Source organism: Vitis riparia, chromosome 17, assembly GCF_004353265.1.
Source record: "Vitis riparia cultivar Riparia Gloire de Montpellier isolate 1030 chromosome 17, EGFV_Vit.rip_1.0, whole genome shotgun sequence".
NCBI classification, from domain to species: domain Eukaryota; kingdom Viridiplantae; phylum Streptophyta; class Magnoliopsida; order Vitales; family Vitaceae; genus Vitis; species Vitis riparia.
The window spans coordinates 18,760,819-18,782,181 of record NC_048447.1 but is presented as its reverse complement, the minus strand read 5'-3'; the positions used below and the strand labels follow the sequence as shown (position 1 = coordinate 18,782,181).

Genomic DNA, 21,363 nt, shown 5'->3' with positions numbered 1-21,363 from the left:
TTTAAAAAATAGAAAAAAAAATTTAACTTACACAGTTACACGTACTTTCCTGGGGCCCACTCCAGGATTGACTTCGTTGTGCTTCAACAAAGATGAATATGAGAAGATAATATATAGGTTTTATTTAAGAAATGTTTTGAAAAGAATTTTGGAAAAATATTTTTTTGAAAACAATTTTTTGTACATCAAAAGTTTATTTAGAAAATTGAAATATTTTTTTATTTATTTTTTATAATTTTACTAACATTTTTAAAAAAATCTAATAATTTAATGATGTTTATAAAAAATTTAATCAAGTTTTTGAAAGCTTGTGATAAAATCTAAAAAAAAGTATAAATGTTAAAATTAGCTGTGAAAATTTAGGTATAAATAAATTTGATGGACAAACAAAATAATAAGATTAAATTTAATATAAACACGATAAGATTAAATAAATATTTGATATGACCTGATTCATCAAATACAAACCTATTTTTCGATTGTTATTTTAAAATGATTGATTTAAATAAAAAAGATAATTTATTTTTCTATCGTTATTTCAAAACCGCCGATAAAAAGAGGAAAAGCATGTGCTTGGTTTTGGAAAGTAAAAAAATTGTTAAAAATTAAATATAAATAAAATTTATATGTTTTTTTAATTATTTAGTCTTATTTTTCCTTAAACCAAACGTAGGTAGGGAAACTACAAATATTTGAGAATTTTCGAAGCATATAAACTATAAAGAGAGAGGGGATTGGGAGTGACACGCCACCAGTGAAGTAATTGGCTCGGCCTCTCTCATACAAAATAAAACCAACACCCACCTACGGTACGCAGTCTAGGTTTCGGAGTGGGCAGGGTTACTGTGTTATCCGCTTCTCCTTCTCCATCTCCATATCTCCGTCTCTCCCATGGCTTCGTCATCTGCGAATCTGTGGGTTTTGTTGGGATTGGGATTGGCTGGCGTATTGTTGATGACCAGAAAGCTTAAGAAAACCATCAGAGAAGATTTTGGCGATTTCGTCCAACGTCTTCAGCTTCTCCCTCCGCCCCAGCCCGCTCCTCCCAAAGCTCCTCATCCCCTCACCAACCTCTCCTTCGCCGTCTCAGACGTGTAAGAATCCACTCCCTGCGCCTTTTTTTTTTTTTTTTTGATGTTTGGTTCCAGAGAAAATGAATACTCTGAGAAAATCAAAGGGCGTTACTGTTTATTTTTGAGTTTCTATCAAGGGAATTTTTTTTTCCTGATCTTTAACTAAGGGGGAGGGTTTGGTGAAAGAATAGAAAAGAAAGTTGAGATTTTTGGTTATTTTTGTGGTTTGGGACGCGGGTGACCATAGACCTCCATTGAATTTGGCTTCATACAAAAAATGTTACAGATAAAGAAAAGAAATAATAATGTTTCTGCTGAAACAAGTAAAAGGAGAACTGACTAAATATTGATCGTCTATATTATTCAACCAAAAGGAACTGCCTTTATATAGGCTTATATATAACAAATAAAAGCAAGAAAATAGGCACTACATATCGTGCCAAAACTAACACCTATAGACTAGGAAAATAATAAACTAACTTGTTGAACACAACAAGTTCCCAAAGACTAGGACAAAAGCTAGCAAACAACTTTTTCTCAACAAACTCTCCCTTAAACTGATGTGTTCAATCATACAGTTTAAAATACGCAGAATTCTCCCTCAAATTGAATCTTCTGGAGTGGAAACTCCAAGTAACTTCCTCAGCTTCAAGAAGGTAGCCAATTTAAGGGGTTTAGTAAAAATATCAGCAACTTGGTTTTCACTTCTGCAGTAGACAAGATCAATAACTCCATCATTGCTGAGTTCTCTTAAAAAATAATACTTCACGTCAATATTCTTGCTTCTTCCATGTAGCACGGGATTTTTGGAGAGTTTGATGGTTGAGCTGCTGTCACAAAAAATTGTAGTAGCTCCCACTTGCTTGAGATGGAGCTCTTCAAGAATTTTCCTCAGCCAGATAGCTTGACAAGCACAAGCTGTTGCTGCAACAAATTCAGCTTCAGTGGTGGACAAAGTGACAATCAGTTCCTTCTTAGATGACCATGAAATAGCCACTGTGCCCAGCATAAAAACATAACCCGAAGTGCTCCTCCTATTATCTTGATCTCCTGCATAATCGCTGTCAGTAAACCCAATCAAATCTGACCTTTTACCCTTCTTGTAGAACAACCCAAAATCTTTAGTTCCTTGCAAGTAACGACAGATTCTCTTGGCAGCTAAAAAATGCAACTCTGTTGGATTCTCCATATATCTGCTAATTAGACTCACTGAGTGCATTATGTCTGGTCTTGTTGCAATTAAATACATCAAACTACCCACAATTTGCTTATAGATTATGTTGTCCACCTTTTTTCCTCCGCGATCTTTGTTAAGCTTCAAGCCAAACTGAGTTGGTGTACTAACAGGATTACAATCCTTCATCTGAAACCTATTCAAAATTTCTCGCACATATTTCTTTTGAGAAATAAAAATTCCAGTATCAAACTGCACCACTTCGATGCCAAGAAAATAATGCATCATACCAAGATCAGACATTTCAAATTCAACCATCATAGACTTCTTAAACCTCTCAAACATGACACTATCATTGCCAGTAAATATAAGATCATCTACGTATAAGCAAACAATGAGCATTTTCCCTCCATTACTAACTTTGACAAAAAGTGTATGCTCATATGGACATTTTTGAAAACCTTCTTTCAAAAAATAAGCCTCAATGCGACTATACCAAGCCCGTGGGGCTTGTTTTAATCCATAAAGAGCTTTCTTTAATCTATACACTTTATGCTCATTTTTAACCTTAATATAACCAGGAGGTTGATCAACAAATACCTGTTCCTCCAAGTTTCCATGCAAAAATGCCGATATGACATCTAACTGGAAGATAGGCCATGAATTCTGTGCTGCCAACGCGATCACCAATCTGATTGTATCATGCCTTGCAATTGGAGCAAAAACTTCTTTATAGTCCACTCCAAACTCTTGCTTGTATCCTTTAGCCACCAAGCGCGCCTTGTACTTGTCAACTTCACCATTCTCTTTCAACTTTGTCTTGTAAACCCACTTTACACCGATTGTTTTGTGTCCTTTTGGAAGTTCAGATAACTCCCAAGTATCATTTCTTTCGATGGCTGCAATTTCAGCATCCATGGCCTTCCGCCATTTTGATTATTTGACAGCACTTTCGAAAGTTGTAGGGTCACAATCTGAAAATAGAGCAAAATGAGTGAGTGGGTCTTCAAATTGATCAATTCCAGTTACCTCATAATCTGACATCCATGCTGGCCGCTTTCGAACACGATGAGAACTTGAACCAACTGCTGCTTCAACCTGTTCATCAAATTCTGGTGTTGTTGGTGAAGTTTCAGCAGTAGTTGGAGCTTCATTTGGTGGAATTTCAGCTGCTGGAATTCGTTGTTGTAGGGGCTGTTGTCTTTCTTCTTCATTTTCACCATCAAAATCAGCTTGTATTTGCTGTTTGGTAGTGTTGTCATCCCATTTCCAGAAACTTCCTTCATCAAAAATTATGTCACGACTTATGACAATTTTCTTGGTGATAGGATTGTACAATTTGTATGCTTTTGACATCTCACTAACACCAAGAAAAATGCATTTTTCTCCTTTGTCATCAAGTTTTTTTCTTTTTTGATCTGGAATATGAGCATATGCTATGCAACCAAAGATTCTGAAGTGGTTGACACTTGGTTTGCGTCCATTCCATGCTTCTTCAGGTGTCACGTTTTGAACAACTAGAGTGGGACTTCTGCTCAAAATGTGAATGCTCCAGATGACTGCTTCAGGCCAAAAACTTCTTGGGATATGACCCTTTGACAGAATAGTCTGCACCATGTTTAGAATTGTACGGTTCTTCCTTTCTGAAACACCATTTTGCTGTGGCGAATATGCTGTTGTAAGTTGCTTTTGAATACCATGGTTCTCGCAAAAATTTACAAATTCTTGTGAGGTGTATTCTCCACCACGATCACTGCGGAAAATCTTAATAGGTTTGCCTGCTTCTTTTTTGACCAGCATCTTAAAGCTTTTGAAAGTTGAAAAAGCTTCAGATTTCTCCTGCAAAAAATAAACCCAAGTTTTCCGACTATAATCATCAATGAACGTTATAAAGTAATGTTTACCACCATTGGATGTTGGATTAATGGGTCCACATATATCAGAGTGAACTAGCTCCAACACCTTATTCGCTCTCCATGATTTTCCTTTAGGAAATTGATATCGATGTTGTTTACCAACAACACATTCTTCACAAATTTGAGAAGGAGTCTGAATTGGTGGAAGTCCAGTCACCATGTTCTTCTGTTGTAGCGTCTTTAGACCACCAAAATTCAGATGTCCGTAGTGAAAAAGCCACAACCATCCCTCATCCATCAATTTCGCAAAGAAACAATTCTGAGTAGTGTTGTCTAGATACAGCGGGAACATCCGATTTGTAGTCATGTTGACTTGAGCAATTAAGCCTAATTTCTCATCTTGGATGCGACAAACTCCATCTTTAATAAAAATCTCGTATCCCTTCTCTTGAAGTTGACCAACACTAAGCAAGTTGGTTTTTAAATCTGGAACAAAAAAGATATTAGAAATAATCTGATCAGATTTTTCTTTGGAGTGAATTTGTACACTTCCTTTGCCCATGACAGAGACTTTGGAGTTGTCACCAAAAGTTACAGAGTTGCAAAATGTTTCATCCAAGTCCGAGAACGCTGACTTGTCCCCATACATATGATTACTACAGCTAGTATCTATATACCACAAGTTCGGATGGGTGCCTTGATTCGCATGACATGCCATTAAAAGAGACACCTCTTCTTCCTTTTCTACAAAGTTAGTTCTTTCTTCACCTTGTTTATTCATATTAGTTCGACATTCAGACTTGTAGTGACCATACCTATGACATCTGTAGCACTCCACATTGGACTTGTCTGTTGACCTTGATTTATATGTAGTTGAGTAGTTGCCACCTTGTCCTCTTCCTTGAAATCGGTTGTCTTGACGTTGGTGTTGGTGTTGATTTCCACGATCATAGTTTCCTCTGCCTCTGCCTCGACTTCTACCTCGTCCTTTATCTCCTCTTGTTGCCAAGTGATTTTCTGTTGAGGCCTTCAAAGCTTGCTCCTCTTTCTCCCGCTGGTTAAATTTTCGCTCATGAACCAACAAAGAACTTTGTAATTCATCAATTGAAAGTTCATCAATATCATGAGATTCTTCTATTGAGCAAACAACAAAATTAAATGCTGGTGTCATGTATCGAAGAATCTTCTCTACTATGGTCACGTCCTCTGTCTTGTCCCCATGGATCCGCATCTTGTTCACGATCGATCGCCATTGTTCGAGAGAAATAATTTGTAACTGATTCTCCCGATCTCATTCGAAGTGTTTCGAACTCCGTGCGAAGTGCTTGAAGCTGCTGCCGCTTTGCCCTTGCAGAACCTTGGTACTTCTTCTTCATGGAATCCCAAATATGTTTCGAAGTGTCTTTGCAAAGAATGGTTTCCAAGATTGAGTGATCAATTGCTTGGAAAAGATAATTCTTTGCCTTGAGATTTTTCAACCGCTGCCCGTCTAGCTCCGTTCTTTGTGCTTGTGTCATTGTCGCATTATCTGTTGGTTCCGTAATTCCTTCAGAGACGACATGCCAATACTCCTTAGATCTTAGAAAGTTCTCCATTAACATGTTCCAATGATCATAATGACCATCAAAACGTGGAATGGCTGGCTGCACAAAAGTTTCAGAGGCCATTGTTCTCTTCTACTACTGTTGCAAAAAAAAAGAGACTAGGTGAAATAAAAATGAAGCTGTTGCTGTACGACTCTATCTCACACACTTCTTTTTGTTTTGTTTGGCACTCTCAACTTTACTTTTCTCACTCTCTCTCTACCATGCTCTGATACCACTGTTACAGATAAAGAAAAGAAATAATAATGTTTCTGCTGAAACAAGTAAAAGGAGAACTGACTAAATATTGATCGTCTATATTATTCAACCAAAAGGAACTGCCTTTATATAGGCTTATATATAACAAATAAAAGCAAGAAAATAGGCACTACATATCGTGCCAAAACTAACACCTACAGACTAGGAAAATAAGAAACTAACTTGTTGAACACAACAAGTTCCCAAAAGACTAGGACAAAAGCTAGCAAACAACTTTTTCTCAACAAAAAATGTGTAGTTGATTGATTGTGGTGCGTTTTTAATGATTTGGAAAATCCAAGGTTCAACATATTCCGACCCTTGTTGGGGGGTGAAGAATTTGGTATGGGAAATGCAGGAAGCTCATCACAACTCTGCTAGCGTGTATGTGTGTGTGTGTGTATATATATATATATATAAAATCGATCAGAAACCCTGGATTTTGAATTTTAACTCCTTTTCTTTTACTAACTTTTCTGAGCAAACGAACAATCTTGAAATGCTTTGCTGTTGGGAATGGGACCCTGCAATTGATTGTAAGATATGTCAACATCAGACAAACCACGCATTTCTTCAAAAGCCTTTGGGATGAAACCAGAGAGGTTGTTATGGGACAGATTAAGGTTCTCTAAGCTCTCCAAACCTTCGATTTGTGGTGGGATTTCTCCTGAAAGCAAGTTGTGACTCAAATCTAACTGGGAGAGGTGACTCAGCTTACCCATCTGAGCTGGAATTCTGTTGCTAAGTTTGTTATTGCTCAGGTTCAAGTAATGCAAGTTCAAGCAGGCACCCAAGTTCTCTGTTATTGACCCATTCAATCTGTTTGCTGATAGATCGAGATGGGCAAGAGTGAACAGTGATCCAAGTTCGGGAGGTATACTCCCAGAAAGTTGGTTATCATCTAATTTTAGCTCCATCAGAGAAGTTAAACTTCTCATTTTCTTTGGGATTTCCCCAACCAAATGATTTGAAGAAAGATCAAGCAAGGTTAGATTAGTTGAGATTCCAAAATATTCTGGTATGCTCCCTGTAATATCGTTACCGGCCATCTCCAGCCTTTGTAGTTGTGGGTACCTTCCCCAGTTATGAGAGAGTTCGCCATGAAACCTGTTGTAGCTCAAATCGATGTATTCCAGGTTTGGACAGTCACCAACTACCTCAGATATATTTCCAGTGAGTTGATTTCCCCCGAACAGAGCTCTGGTTAAGTTTCTGCAATTTTTCATGCTTTTAGGGATGGGACCACTGAGAAGGTTGTCGCTCACTGTAAAGCGCACCAGAGATCCATCTTGGCAAATGCCTTCTGGTAAAGAGCCAGACAGCCGATTTGTATCGATTTCTAGCACAACCAACTTATGAAGTTTCCCAATTTCTTTAGGAAAGTAACCAGAAAGATGGTTATCACGGAGGAATAAAATTTCTAAGTTGGTCAGATTACCCAGTGAAGTAGGAATGGAACCATTGAGTTGGTTTTCTGAAAGTTCTAGATCAACAAGAGACTTCAAGTTACCTATTTCTTGAGGAATGGGGCCGGAAAGTTGATTGGCATAGAGATGCAGGAGGGTTAGGCCACTGAGATCACCTAAGGACGCAGGGATTGGACCAGAAAGATTGTTTCCGTAGAGGCTTAGACCTTGCAGGGATTTCAAATTTCCTATTTCTGGTGGGATATGCCCGGAGAGTTGATTGTTGAATAGGTACAACATGGTTAAACGTTTCAAGTTTCCAAAAGTGGAAGGGATGAGACCTGTGAGATTGTTGGTATCCGAGTATATCTCAACAAGGTTGGTGAGATTTCCCATTTCTGGAGGAATGGAACCGGAAAGTTGATTTTCATAGAGATACAAAGAGGCTAGGTTCCTCAAATTACCCAAAGAAGCAGGAATAGAACCCTCCAGTTGGTTGGTGTACAAAGCAAGCTCATGAAGAGACGACAACTGACCTATTTCATGAGGAATTGAACCATTGAGCTGATTTTGAACCAGGTGCAGGACCTCAAGGTTAGTTAATAGGCCAATTTCCGGTGGAATCCCTCCTGAGAACTGGTTGGTGGACAGATCAAGGTATTTGAGCTTGGAGAGGAGACCGATTTGGGGTGGGTGGGATAGGACCAGAGAGGTTGTTGATGCAGACATCAACGTATGCAAGATTCGGAAAAGATGAAAATGAGAAGGCTTGGAGCGTACCTCTTAAACCGGACTCTGTGAGGTTTATTCTGATGACACTCCCTGCATGGTTGCAGGATATCCCATACCATTTGCATGGACTGGTTGCCGTTCCATGGTGGGTAGAAGAATTGGTGAAGTTGTTAGGATAAAGAGTCCACGAAAGGAGGGAAGAATGGTTATGGTTGTGAAGGGTAGCTTTCCATTTGAGGAGAGCTTGTGTTTCTTCATTAGAATAAGAAGAAACATGATCTGAACAAATTAACATTAGCAAGAGGAGTAGGGAAATAAGGGAGAGCATTTTCTGTAAGGTTGAGAAGGCCATGTATAGTTTTAGTTGATAAATTGCATATGCTGCTTCACATCTTCTTTTATACACATTTGGTTCCTTTGGTCCTTTCAGGTGACTGTCTTGTTCACGCGTATTTCCACAGGGAAGAAAGTTGCGTTTTAATGTCAAGATCAAGGTCCTTTAAAGCATGACTCCTTTTTCCTTCTTTTTTCCATGGATTGCACTGTACTAGTATGGTGGTCTTCCTGTGTGATTATGGTGGTTGAAATCTTCTCTTTTTGCAAATGGATGCCGGCCATGAAGGGTTAGTTGGAAATTAAGTTTAGCATAAAACATGGTGTTGTTCAACGATATTTTTAATTGTTTTTAGTTGATTTTACTAATTTTTAGGGGTTGTTTTAAAAAAATAATTATATAAATAGGAAGAATGATTAAAAATAAAATAATAGATATAAAAATTATTTTAAAAACATATTTAAGAACATTAAAAATAAGTTAAAAATACCAATTTCTTAAACAAAATTTTATTTTACAAAATATCAGAGAACAATTTTAAAATTTTTTCTCAAAAATTCTTATTCATAATTGTTTGTAAAAATATTCTATTAAATAGAGCCTAATTCTTTTTGGGTCTTTATTTTCATGTTTATAATCATAATGGTTTTCCCTTTATTCTTAACAAAAGAGAACAAACTTGAAGGTTTGTTTTAGTTAAATAATTGGAAAAGAAAATTTTAGTATGTCATATTTAATCACTTAAGTGGATTTATTAAAACTTAGGTGATGTTTTTAATAGTGTTTAATAACGTTAAGTATTAAGTTGTTTATTTTTTTAATATTTTATTTATATTAAGTATTAAAAAATATAGAAAAATCAATATGTTGCTTTTGATATTCAGAAAAAGTCAAATATTTTGATTTTTTTCTATTTAATAAAAAATTTAAGAAATAAGTAATAAGTTAATAAAAAGTGAAAAAATAAATAATTTGAAATCTAAAAGCAAATTACTTTTTAAAAAAAAAGTTAAAAAAATGTCATCTTAATAATTAATATTTAGAAAATTTTAAAGAAAGTGAAAAAGAAAAAAATGAAGTGAAAAAAATGGATTTTAAGTTAATAATTTATTTTTATATGGTTTTTCAAACTTATTTTAATTATTCCCTTTTATATAAAGATTAAATAATTTTAAAATATTTAAAAATTTATAAATAATTTTAGTTATATTTAATTTTTTTTTTATGTATTTTAATCAAATATTAGAAAATCATTTTTTTAAATATCTTTTCGTCTCTTGTTTCTTAGAACTAAAGATAAGAATGATAATTAAATATGATTTTAATTTAAATTATATTTAACTTGTTGATTTAACATTTATTATCTAATTTTTAATTTTTAAGTATTAAGATTATTTGTTCATATTACTTAATTTTTTAAAAATTATTAACCTCATATTATCAAGTAACAAGATTATTTGAGAGGTATAAGGAAGATAAAGGGACATGGGCTGTTCAGGTAAAAAAAAAAAAATTTGAAATTTAGAAAAAGTTAATTTTTTTGAGCTGTTATTCTAAGTTTTTTTTTTAAAATTTTTTTTTTTAGGTTTTATAGGTTTGATAGGATTTGGAGTCCATAATTTCCCTCTGGTCCTTTTCATTTTTGAAAATATTTTTGCCCCTTTTTTGCAACCAGGCTTTTATTTGAGAATTCCACAAGCCCATTTTCACTGAGTTTAGCCCACTCTATTTAACCCAATATTTAAGGCCCATTGATTTTATATTGAAACCCAGGTCTACTTGATAATATGAGGTTAATAATTTTATACACACTCACTTTGTAAGATTGAATCCCAGCCATTGATTTTATATTGAAACCCTAACCCAGAGGTACTTTTAGTATAATAAGAATAGGATATATATATATATATATATAATATCATTTGGTAGGATATGATAGATACTTATATTTTAGAATATATTTTTTGAGAAATATGATATTTTAAAATATTATCTCTAAATAGTGTAAAGTATTATATATATATATATTTTATAAAATGAATTATTTAATTAATTAAAAAATTGATTTTTAATTATTTAATATTTATTTAAAATAAATATTATATTGCATCTTAATATTTGTTACTAAAAAAAAATGAAATATCACATGTTTATTATTATTTAAAACTTGTTCTACAATTTATAATTTAATAGTAAATTTTAATTTTATAATTAAAATATTTTAAAAAAAAAATATTATATCATACAATTAAATATACTAAGCAATTTGTATTTTATTATATATTTTATACTTATTTTTCAGTCGAAATTATTGTTAATGGCATTTAATACAAATTTAATGGTAAATAGGATCTCATGCTTGTTAGGTTATCCATGGGGAATAAAACACCCTAAGGTGGATTCTAAAAATCCTAAACTTAGAACTTAGTTTAGGGAGAATTTTGTTTTGGGCCCAGTTGGGCCCAAAAATTGACTAAAAATCCATATATCATGTACGTTTAACTCAAGACCCAAATAAAGTGTAAAAATTAAGTTGATGGATATTATCCTTAAAATCCCTAAAATACCTTTAACCTCTACATAGACACATAGTGAGTGTAAATTTCAATTTTTTATTTTATTTTATGTTTTTTTCCCTTTTCTATTCCCAATTAAATATTACTCATTTCTAACTTTTTTTTTTTTTTTTTAAAGATATTGAATCTTTTTACTCTTATTATAAGCAAGAATAAAATTTTTTTATATAAAATTTAATGGATAATCAATGAATGAAATTTAATTCTTTTTATTATTTTCATATAAAAAATAGTACTAAACAAGGTTTTCAATTTTTATTTTTAAAAATAGTTTTCATTTTTTAATTAAATGTTTTTTCAAAAAGAAAATATAAAAAATATAAATCATATTACCATTTTTTTAGAAAGTATTTTTAAAAATAGTTTTTGAAAGATAATTTTTCTTTATTTATAATTTAAAATAAAAAATAATGCTAATTTTCAATTATTTATAAAAAAAAAAGTTTTAAAAAACAATGAAAAATCCAAATGGTTAAAATAGAATTATTATGGTTGAATGAATAATGGTGCAATAAAAACAAAAAAAACTTATGTGACAGGTCAATGAGTATTTTGGTCTTTTGATATCATATATCATTTCCATCAATTATGTAAATTATATGAATCAAACCTTAATTTTTGGGCACAGCTGAGCCCAAAACACAATTGTCTCCTTAGTTTATGTGCATAGACTTGTTATTGTCTCAAGGTGGGTAGAAGAATTGGCAACATTATTTGGAAGAATGATCAATAAAGACGAAGATGACTTTGTTTTCTTTGGTTGACTTTGAAACATTGGAGTAGAATTTGTGTCTTTCTTAGAATGAGAGATGACATGGTTAAAACAACAGTACATAGTTCGCAGGATCAAGGAAACAAAGTTTAAGTTGGTGACTCCATGGTTTCAGTTGATGTGTGGCAAATAATGGTTCAATAGTCCATTTGTAAACATATGAGTTCACCGAACCTTGGACTTGGAAACTTTCCAACTATTTCATCACTGGAAGGAAGACGACGACTAGAGTTCCTCTCTATGTAGCTTTATTAAGTTTGATTCATTCTTATGGTCAAAGTCTATGTCGCTTTATCTCATTGGCAAAAAAAAAAAAAAAAGACAAATCCTTGAAGAATTGTTTGTCTAGAATGATTTGAACGTTTGTTGAGTGGTCTTGTCATTGGAAGATTATTAGGGAATGAAAATGACTACAATTTTTATTTTTATTTTTATTTTTTATTTTTATATATAGCCTTCCTGAGTTTGATTCACTCTATCTTAAGGTCAAGGTCTTTCAATTGATTGTGTCTCGTGTGATTTGAATGCATGTTAACTCCGATGGTTGGGTGACAACTCCGACCGTCTATTCTTTATTTCATTTGGAAAAAAAATGACTCAAGTGGTTGACAGTATATATTATTTTACATTCTATCAACTCTAGGTTTAAAGAGGTACTTATGAGTTTAAGACAACCATCCATCCATTCTGGGTTCAAAGAGGCCTTTACAGCCTTAAGACAATCACCCAAGAATATGAAACCAAATAGATAAATACCTTTCATGATTATGGACCAAACTTACATTGGGGTTAGGGATTGACTTTATACCATTTGTAACAATCTGTTTCTAATAATGTGTATATTGTTTGTTCTGAACTCAAAAAGATTCTCACTACAAGAAAAATGGGAAACAATGACGTTTTTTAAGCGTCAAGAAAGGTAACAGATGACGCTTCTCTAAAGCGTCCTTTCCGCCTCTGTCATTGTATGTCTTAGGCAACAATGACACTTTCAGGAAACGCCATCTTTGGCTGAAAACAGCCCACCAAAATAAAGGTTCTGTTTTTGGCTGAAAGATGACTTTACAAAACTCTAAATCCGATCTTCACCGTTCAAATTTAAGATTAATGACTTATGAACCTCTCCTCCAAATTTTAGCTCAATCAGACCATGAACAAAGCGGCATCGGACCTTTGATGAAATCTGGGCATGATGTAAAAAACCGTTGTTTTTCTCTCTTCTCCTCTTTCTCTCTAATGACTGTCCGAAACTCCAAATCCGATCTCCACCGTTAATATTGAAGATACATGAGCCACGAACCTCTCCTTCAAATTTCAACTCGATCGGACCACGGACGAAGCGGGATCGGACATTTGATGAAATCTGGGCATGATGAGAAAAACCTGCGTTTTTCTCTCTTCTCCTCTTTCTTTATAATGACTTTTCGAAACTCCAAATCCGATCTTCACCGTTCAGATTGAAGATAAATGAGTCACGAAACTCTCCTCCAAATTTCAGCTCAATCGGACCACATACGAAGTGGGATCGGACCTTTGATGAAATCTGGATGAGAAAAACTTGTGTTTTTCTCTCTTCTCTTCTTTCTCACTAAAAACGGTGGCTCTCTCCCTTCTTTCTTGTCTTCCAAAAGTTAGGGTTTTCAATGGAGACTTTATAACAAATTCTAAAATACCATGCATGTCCTTTTTCAATAAATTAAAAATAGTATTCTTTATTTCATCTTTCAATAATAATTTTTATATATTGAACTCATAATGAATTTATATTGTTTAATTATTTGATATTTTAGTTTGATGTTGGTTTAATTTGAATATTGATATTTAAAAAAAAAAAACTAATTTAATAGAATGAGCTTAATAGATTGTATTGATACAAACTATAAAAAATTAATATAAAATAATAAAAAATAATTTATTAGGATTTTATTTTATTTATATCCATTTTTTTTAAAAAACCTTAATGTAGCAACTTTATGTCATTAATATTAATGTCAATTTACCATAATTAATTTATAGAATAAAATTCTAATATCAAAATTTGTATAAGTTAACTTAAAAACAAAAATTTTAAAAGTCAATACAACTATGACACTTATTAGGAGCGTCATTACATACCCATCAAATAATGATGTTTATAATAAGTATCAAGGTAAATAATAAAACTATGATGCTTCTTATAAGCGTCATTATATACACAGTTATAAGGAAAAGATGACATCAAATAATGACACTTATAATAAGTATCAAGATAAATAATACAACTATGACACTTCTTATAAGCGTCATTGTATACCCTCAATAATGACGCTTTTAGAAAGCGTCATAAAATAAAGCGTCATTAATTTCAATTTTTGTAGTAGTGTCTTATGATTTTAAAACGCGTCTATATAATTAAGAGGAACTCATATTTCTATAATATCGAAACTTTCTTCGTTATCAAATATGAGATATCTTAATTGCTACGAGATGGGAACGAACGTAGTTTTGAGGGTTGTTTTGTAATCGTCATCCTATATTCCTATTTACATTTAATTTCTTGTAGACCTGATCCATGAGAACGGAGACTTGGAGAAGTCTTCCACTCCCTTTGAAAGGGCTATTATTAGGTAAAACAATGGTAAGACTTTTTGTCTGTGAGGACTTGACTTGGGCTTGCTCCACACTGGTGAAGGCACTTTCCCCTACTTCACTTTGGAAAAAATGCACTTTTGGGTTTTGAGTTGACTGCATTGACTTGATACAAGTTTGCAATAATGGCCGAGCTGATCAAACTTACAATTATTATGCAGTTTTGTTGTTGCCAAAACTTGTTACATATATTGGGGATGAAGATAACTTGTAATCCTTTTGTTTTATGATATCAGAAGTTTTTGTTTAGGCCCTTGATATCCATCTTAGGCTTAATTTTGGTGCTATGCATTCTTGAAAACGAAGCTGATTGTGACTACCATATATTTAGTGGATGGCCTTGTTTTTGTTGCATGTAGCAGTTTTGGTGAAAATTTTGGACTATCACTTGAGAATTAGAAAGGAAGCTTCGGGGATTTGGTATTTCTTTTCTCTGGTTTGATGAATCCATTTGAGCTCACCAAATTTGACCCTTTTGAATGGGTCACACCTCAGCTCTTCATAAGTTTATGGTAGGCCAAGATTTGCCTTGGTTCCCTTTACTTTCGAGTATATATGTAGCCTTTTTTTTTAGTATGAAAATCACAATAGCTTCATAATAAAGCTAACTAGGGTAAAGTTTTTAACTTAAAATAAAAAATAAAAATAAAAATTGTTCTCATTAGCAGTTTTTTGCAGGACAAGAAAAATATTGAAGAAAACAGGTGTTGAACATGAATAAACCATTAATCTCATTGTTTAACAATGCTATATTTAGAACATCAAATCTTTGATGTTCAAGCATTCAATCCTCTTATCCTTGCACATTGTCAGCCGGTACCCGAGGTGCAATTTTCTATTCACCCACAAAAAGTCTTTTTGATATTTTTACAACTTTATCATTTACTCGAACGAAATCTAGTTATGGAAAAGAACTGGGACTTTTGAAGATGCATTACATTGTGTTGAAGATGCAGGAGGTTCGAAACCATGCATTATTGGTAGACTAGGTAGAGTTCCACTCAAATTATTTCTTACCTTGCTAAATTCTCTGTGACAACATCTGAGAAATTATCTCCATGGTTGGCCTGGATTGTGGATTGGCATTTAAGCATGCAGTTGCGAGCTTTATGATAGCTAACACTTCCCCTTCGTCTTGGGGTGTGAGAGGTGGGAGTCGCGGGTCCAACATGTCTTTCAACACTATGTTCTTCTCTGGGGAAACTGATATAGACAAGATTTGATCTCCAGGATGTCTTCCTTTGATAACTTCCAGTGCTATCACTCCAAAGCTATAGACATCGGTTTTTTCTGTGACCTTCATTGTATAAGCATGCTCTGCAAAATTAGAAGATAAATATTACATCGTGAGCATGTTAGATTTCTTTGTTAATTGAGGAGTGAAGTGTACCTGGTGCAACGTATCCGACTGTGCCTGCAAGTTTGCTCTGATTTGATGAGTCTACCTTAAGAAGCTTGGCAGTGCCCAAGTCAGAAATATGAGCCTCATATTGAGAATCCAGCAGAATATTGTTGCTCGATATATCCCGATGAACAATCGGGGGTGAGCAATCATGGTGCATGTAAGACAAAGCGTGAGCCACTCCTTTGATGATCTTGACCCTTGTAGCCCAACCCAATTTTTTAGCTTCTTCTCTGCTCAAGATTGTAGCCAAGCTACCTCTTTCAAGGTACTCATAGACCAAAAAGGAGTGTCGTGGATATGAACAGAAACCAAGAAGTCTCACAATGTTTCGATGCTTGATCTCTGTCAGTGCCCTTACTTTATTCAAGAAATCCTTTTGATTTGCCATATCTATGTCGGATGGGTGAAGCTTCTTCACAGCTACTATATTACCTGATGGCAGCTCTGCTTTGTAAACGCTTCCATGCCCTCCCTTTCCGATGCAATACATGGGATCAAAGTCCTTGGTGGCCTTTATAATCTCTTCATACATTGTTCTTCCATCAAAAGTTGATATTGAGAGGAGATTATTCTGTACATCACCTTCTTCTATTTCTGGAGTTCTCTCTCTTCTTTCAGCAATCAAGTAAATTCCAACGAAAGCAAAAAGAAGTAGAAGTGCTCCCAAAAGAGGGAATATGATTATAAACAAAACTTTGTGGCCCTTTTTTGCAGGCTGTTCGTCAAGTATAGAATGAGTCTTGCAAGGTTGCAACCCTTTAACATTGCCGCACAAATCTTTGTTCCCCTTTAGCACCTCAATGGTAGCATTTCGAAATGCATTGCTGTGAGGAATGGGACCCTGCAACTGATTGTAGGATATGTCAACATACGACAAGGCAGGCATGTACTCAAAAGCCCTTGGAATGAAACCAGAGAGGTTGTTATGGGAGAGATCAAGCATCTCCAAGCTCTCCAAACCTTGGATCTGTGGCGGGATGCCACCTGTAAGCAAGTTGTGACTCAGATCTAGCTGGGAGAGGTGACCCAGCTTACCCATCTGAACCGGAATTCCGTGGCTGAGTTTGTTGTTGCTGAGGTTCAAGTAATTCAAGCCCAAGCAGTCACCCAAGTGCTCTGGTATTGACCCATTCAATCTATTTGCTGACAGGTCTAGATACCCAAGGTCAGAAAGCGATCCAAGTTCGGGTGGTATATTCCCAGAAAGTTGGTTATCATTCAAAATCAGCTTCCACAGAGAAGTTACACTTCCCAATTTCTTTGGAATTTCCCCAACCAAATGATTTGAAGAAAGATCAAGCAAGGTTAGATTAGTTGAGATTCCAAAATCTTCTGGTATGCTCCCTGTAATATTGTTCCCGGCAATCTCCAGCCTTTGTAGTTGTGGGCATCTTCCCCAGTTATGAGAGAGTTCACCATGAAACCTGTTGTAGCTCAAATCGATATATTCCAGGTTTGGACTGTCACCAACTACCTCAGATATATTTCCAGTGAGTTGGTTTCCCTGGAACAGAGCTCTGGTTAAGTTTTTGCAATTTTTCAAGCTTTTGGGGATGGGACCACTGAGATGGTTGTCGCTCACTGTAAAGCGCTTCAGAGATCCACCTTGGCAAATGCCTTCTGGTAAAGAGCCAAGCAGCTGGTTTGTGTCGATTTCTAGCACAACCAACTTATGAAGTTTCCCAATTTCTTTAGGAAAGTAACCAGAAAGATGGTTATCACGGAGGAATAAAGTTTCTAAGTTGGTCAGATTACCCAGTGAAATAGGAATGGAACCATTGAGTTGGTTTTCTGAAAGTTCTAGATCAACAAGAGACTTCAAGTTACCTATTTCTTGAGGAATGGGGCCGGAAAGTTGATTGGCATAGAGATGCAGGAGGGTTAGGCCACTCAGATCACATAATGACACAGGGATTGGGCCTGAAAGATTGTTTCCGTAGAGGCTTAGACCTTGCAGGGATTTCAAATTTCCTATTTCTGGTGGGATAGGCCCAGAGAGGCTATTGTTGAACAAGTACAACACGGTTAAACGTTTCAAATTTCCAAAAGTGGAAGGGATGGGACCTGTGAGATGGTTGCTATCCGAGTATATCTCAACAAGGTTGGTGAGATTTCCCATTTCTGGTGGAATGGAACCCGAAAGTTGATTTTGATAGAGATACAAAGAGGCCAAGTTGCTCAAATTACCCAAAGAAGCAGGAATAGAACCCTCCAGTTGGTTGGTGTACAAAGCAAGCTCATAAAGAGACGACAACTGACCTATTTCATGAGGAATTGAACCATTGAGCTGATTTTGAACTAGGTGTAGGACCTCAAGATTAGTTAATAGGCCAATTTCCGGCGGAATCCCTCCTGAGAACTGGTTGGTGGACAGATCAAGGTATTTGAGCTTGGAGAGGAGACCGATTTGTGGTGGGATAGGACCAGAGAGGTTGTTGATGCAGACATCAACGTATGCAAGATTCGGAAAAGATGAAAATAAGAAGGCTTGGAGCGTACCTCCTAAACCCGACTCTGTGAGGTTTATTCTGATGACGCTCCCTGCATGGTTGCAGGATATTCCGTACCATTTGCATGGACTGGCTTCTGTTCCAAGGTGGGTAGAAGAATTGGTGAAGTTGTTAGGATAAAGAGTCCACGAAAGGAGGGAAGAATGGTTATGGTTATGAAGGCTAGCTTTCCATTTGAGGAGAGCTTGTGTTTCTTCATTAGAATAAGAAGATACATGGTCTGAAGAAATCAACATAACCAAGAGGAGCAGGGAAACAAGGGAGAGCATTTTCTGTAGGGTTGAGGGTGCCATGGTTTTAGTTGATGAATTGCATATGCTACTTCACAACTTCATTAATTTATACACATTTGGTTCCTTTGTTCATCCCACTCGGAAACTTCCTTGTTCACACTTCACACCAATTAAAATTCAGCGTCTTAATGTCAAGATTAAGGACTTTTAAAGCATGGCTCCATTTTTCTTTCTTTTGGCCAGGGGTTCGCTTTCTACTAGTATGGTGGTCTTCCTATATCTTTGTGGTCGTCGAAGTCTTCTCCGGTCTCTTTCGAAATGAATAACGACGATAAAGGTTGGTTGGAGACTACGCACTCTTTGACAATTATTTTGGACAACAAAGCAGGTTTGGTAATAAATAAATAAAAATTATTTTTTATTCTTAAACACAGAAAATGATATTTTTTTTAGGGACTTTTTTTTTTTTAATTATTATCATTTTTTTATTTGTTTTTTTAAAAATAACTATAAAAAATAGAGAATAATTAAAAATAAAGAATTGGATAAAATATTTACTCTTAAAAATATTAAAAATAGGTTAAAAATATTTAAGATTCCTAAATACATTTTTATTTTACCATTCATTAAATAACTGTTATAAAAAACTATTTTTGAAAAAAAATAGTTGTCAAACATAATCCAATTTTGTTTGAATCTTTGTTTTTATCTTTATGATGATTTTCTTCTTTTACTTTTTGCAAAAGAAAACTGAACTTAAAGATTTGTTTCAATTAAGTAATTACAAAAGAAAATTTTAGTTCTTATTATTTAGTCACTAAATTGATTTATTAAAAACTTAATAATTAATATTTACTCTAGGCTTGGTTTTTAGAAAATTTTAAAGGAATTGAAAAAGAAAAAAAATGAAGTTTAAAAAATAGAAAAAAGGAAAACAAAATTTAAGTTAATAAATTATTTTTATATTTTACATCTTAATATTTATTATAAAATGAAATATCATATGTTTATTATTATTTGAAATTGTTTTACAATTTATAATTTAATAGTAAATTTTAATTTATTTATTGATAGTATTCATAATTAAACTATTTAAAATTTATAAATAAAAATATTATATTATATAATTAAATATACTAAACAATTTGTATAGATTAAAATACTGTAGCAAATGATATATATTAGTATTTTATTGTATATTTTATACTTATTTTTTAGTCAAATAAATAATGGTACATTTAATTTAAATTTATTTTTTAATTAATTTTTTTGTTTTAACTTTTAAGTAATATATATAAAATGGATAAGAAAAGTAAATCCATGATTCGACCCATTCCAGTCCATAGTTACCATTGACGAGCCCGCTGTTAGTCAACTAGCAACCACGCGTGACACCGCCTCAGCAGCACAGTCATTGCCGCCATCTCCGGAAACCCCATAGCACCACTCCTTTCCACCCAGCTGCCACACGTCGTCGCTCACGACACCTCCGCCCTTGGCCTTACCATTCAAGGTGCCGCTCTGTGGGAGGGTTTCCCTCTATGTGTCTTTCCCATACTAAAGACCCTTTGGCCGACCAAGGGAAACATATAATTCCTTTGGGATCACTTCGTCTGGACCAAGATAAGCTTTGTCTGGCACCTGAATTGAAAAGTTTTTCTTTTTCCACAATACCAGGCGAAATGGACAAACCAAGCTGGTTGACATTTCAGACGAGCTCACTATGCCAAACGGAATGGACAGACCAAGCCTGCTAGACTTTCAGACGAACAAATCAATACAATCAAGTCTTCAAGATTTCTGACATGCATGGTTAACCATGCTTGATGTTTGAGTGCCAACCTAGACGCCTGATGTCTGAGCGACGAACTAGACACCTGACATCTAAGTGGCGAACTAGACGTTTGAGCGACGGACTAGACACCATTTGCACCCAAAAGTCAATGTTAATTGATTGTTACACACAATCCTAAACATTACTAAGCTAAATGGACAGTTAGCTACATGGTCCAAGATTTTGACACGATAGTCAACCAAAGGCACCAGTCATCAACCCTTACTTGATGTGATTGCCCAGTCCATGCAGTAGTGACCGAGTCAAATGTCCTATCAAGGCTTGATTTTCGTTGGGCAATCATTATTACAAGAAAAACTATGATGGTGTCATGAGCTCTATTTAAACCCCTTAAAAAGCACGAACAAGGTACACACGTTCATTCTCTCATACAAAAAAATAGTTAGAGCTATCCTTGTTGATTTTTGACTTAAGCTTCGGAGGGGCGTGCCCGAACCACCTGTCCGGATATTCTTCTGTGCAATGAAGAAGTTCGCCTGACTTTAGATGAAGCTGATTCCAGTTGGCTTGACACTAACATTAGCAGCGTTTGTGGGAACGATTAAAGATGTCAATACCTTCCAAAAACCGATCATCAACTATGGGTGGCGAAGAGTACTATGTCTAGTGTGAAATGATGGAGAAACGCCAACAAGAGAATGATCTGCAGATGCAGTATCTGCTCTGCCAAATAAAATGACTCAAATAAGAGAATGAAGAGTTGCAAACACAAATGTCAGCATCGGCCCTCTCTCAAAGTCAATACCCTTAAAGCCAACAAACAACCGCAAGACGGACTAATGAGGCATCTTTTATTGGGAACACAAAGTTCTCATCTGGCAGCTACACAAGACTGTTCGAGGAGGAGGTTTCGTTAGCTTGCTAAATGCAACTTGGCGAAGGCGCCGACTCTACCCGAACATTAATGAAGAGGAGGCGTGGCAGAAGGTCACGTTTATCAGATGCGATGTGAACTCAATTGGGACCTT

The 21,363-nt window shown here is 34.8% G+C and overlaps 2 protein-coding genes across 2 annotated transcripts; both read right to left on the bottom strand.

Annotated features, from left to right (window-relative positions):
- Positions 1–6,150: 6,150 nt before the first annotated feature.
- On the bottom strand, positions 6,151–8,371 carry LOC117934412 (MDIS1-interacting receptor like kinase 2-like). Its single transcript, XM_034856083.1, has one exon. It carries the CDS (start codon positions 8,077–8,079, stop codon positions 6,412–6,414), a length of 1,668 nt encoding a protein of 555 aa, XP_034711974.1. The 5' UTR covers positions 8,080–8,371; the 3' UTR covers positions 6,151–6,411.
- Positions 8,372–15,099: 6,728 nt separating this feature from the next.
- On the bottom strand, positions 15,100–18,623 carry LOC117934426 (MDIS1-interacting receptor like kinase 2-like). The gene is made up of 2 exons (XM_034856102.1): positions 15,783–18,623; positions 15,100–15,709 (listed from the first exon to the last, which is right to left on the bottom strand). The coding sequence occupies exons 1-2, from the start codon at positions 18,598–18,600 to the stop codon at positions 15,414–15,416; spliced, it is 3,114 nt and encodes a 1,037-aa protein (XP_034711993.1). The 5' UTR covers positions 18,601–18,623; the 3' UTR covers positions 15,100–15,413.
- Positions 18,624–21,363: the final 2,740 nt, after the last annotated feature.

Coding starts and splice junctions, on each gene's coding strand:
- LOC117934426 (XM_034856102.1), bottom strand. CDS start 18,600: ATGGCACCCTCAACCCTACAGAAAATGCTCTCCCTTGTTTCCCTGCTC. Junction 15,710..15,782: donor AGTCGGATACGTTGCACCAG/GTACACTTCACT, acceptor CTAATTTTGCAG/AGCATGCTTATACAATGAAG.
- LOC117934412 (XM_034856083.1), bottom strand. CDS start 8,079: ATGTCTGCATCAACAACCTCTCTGGTCCTATCCCACCCACCCCAAATC.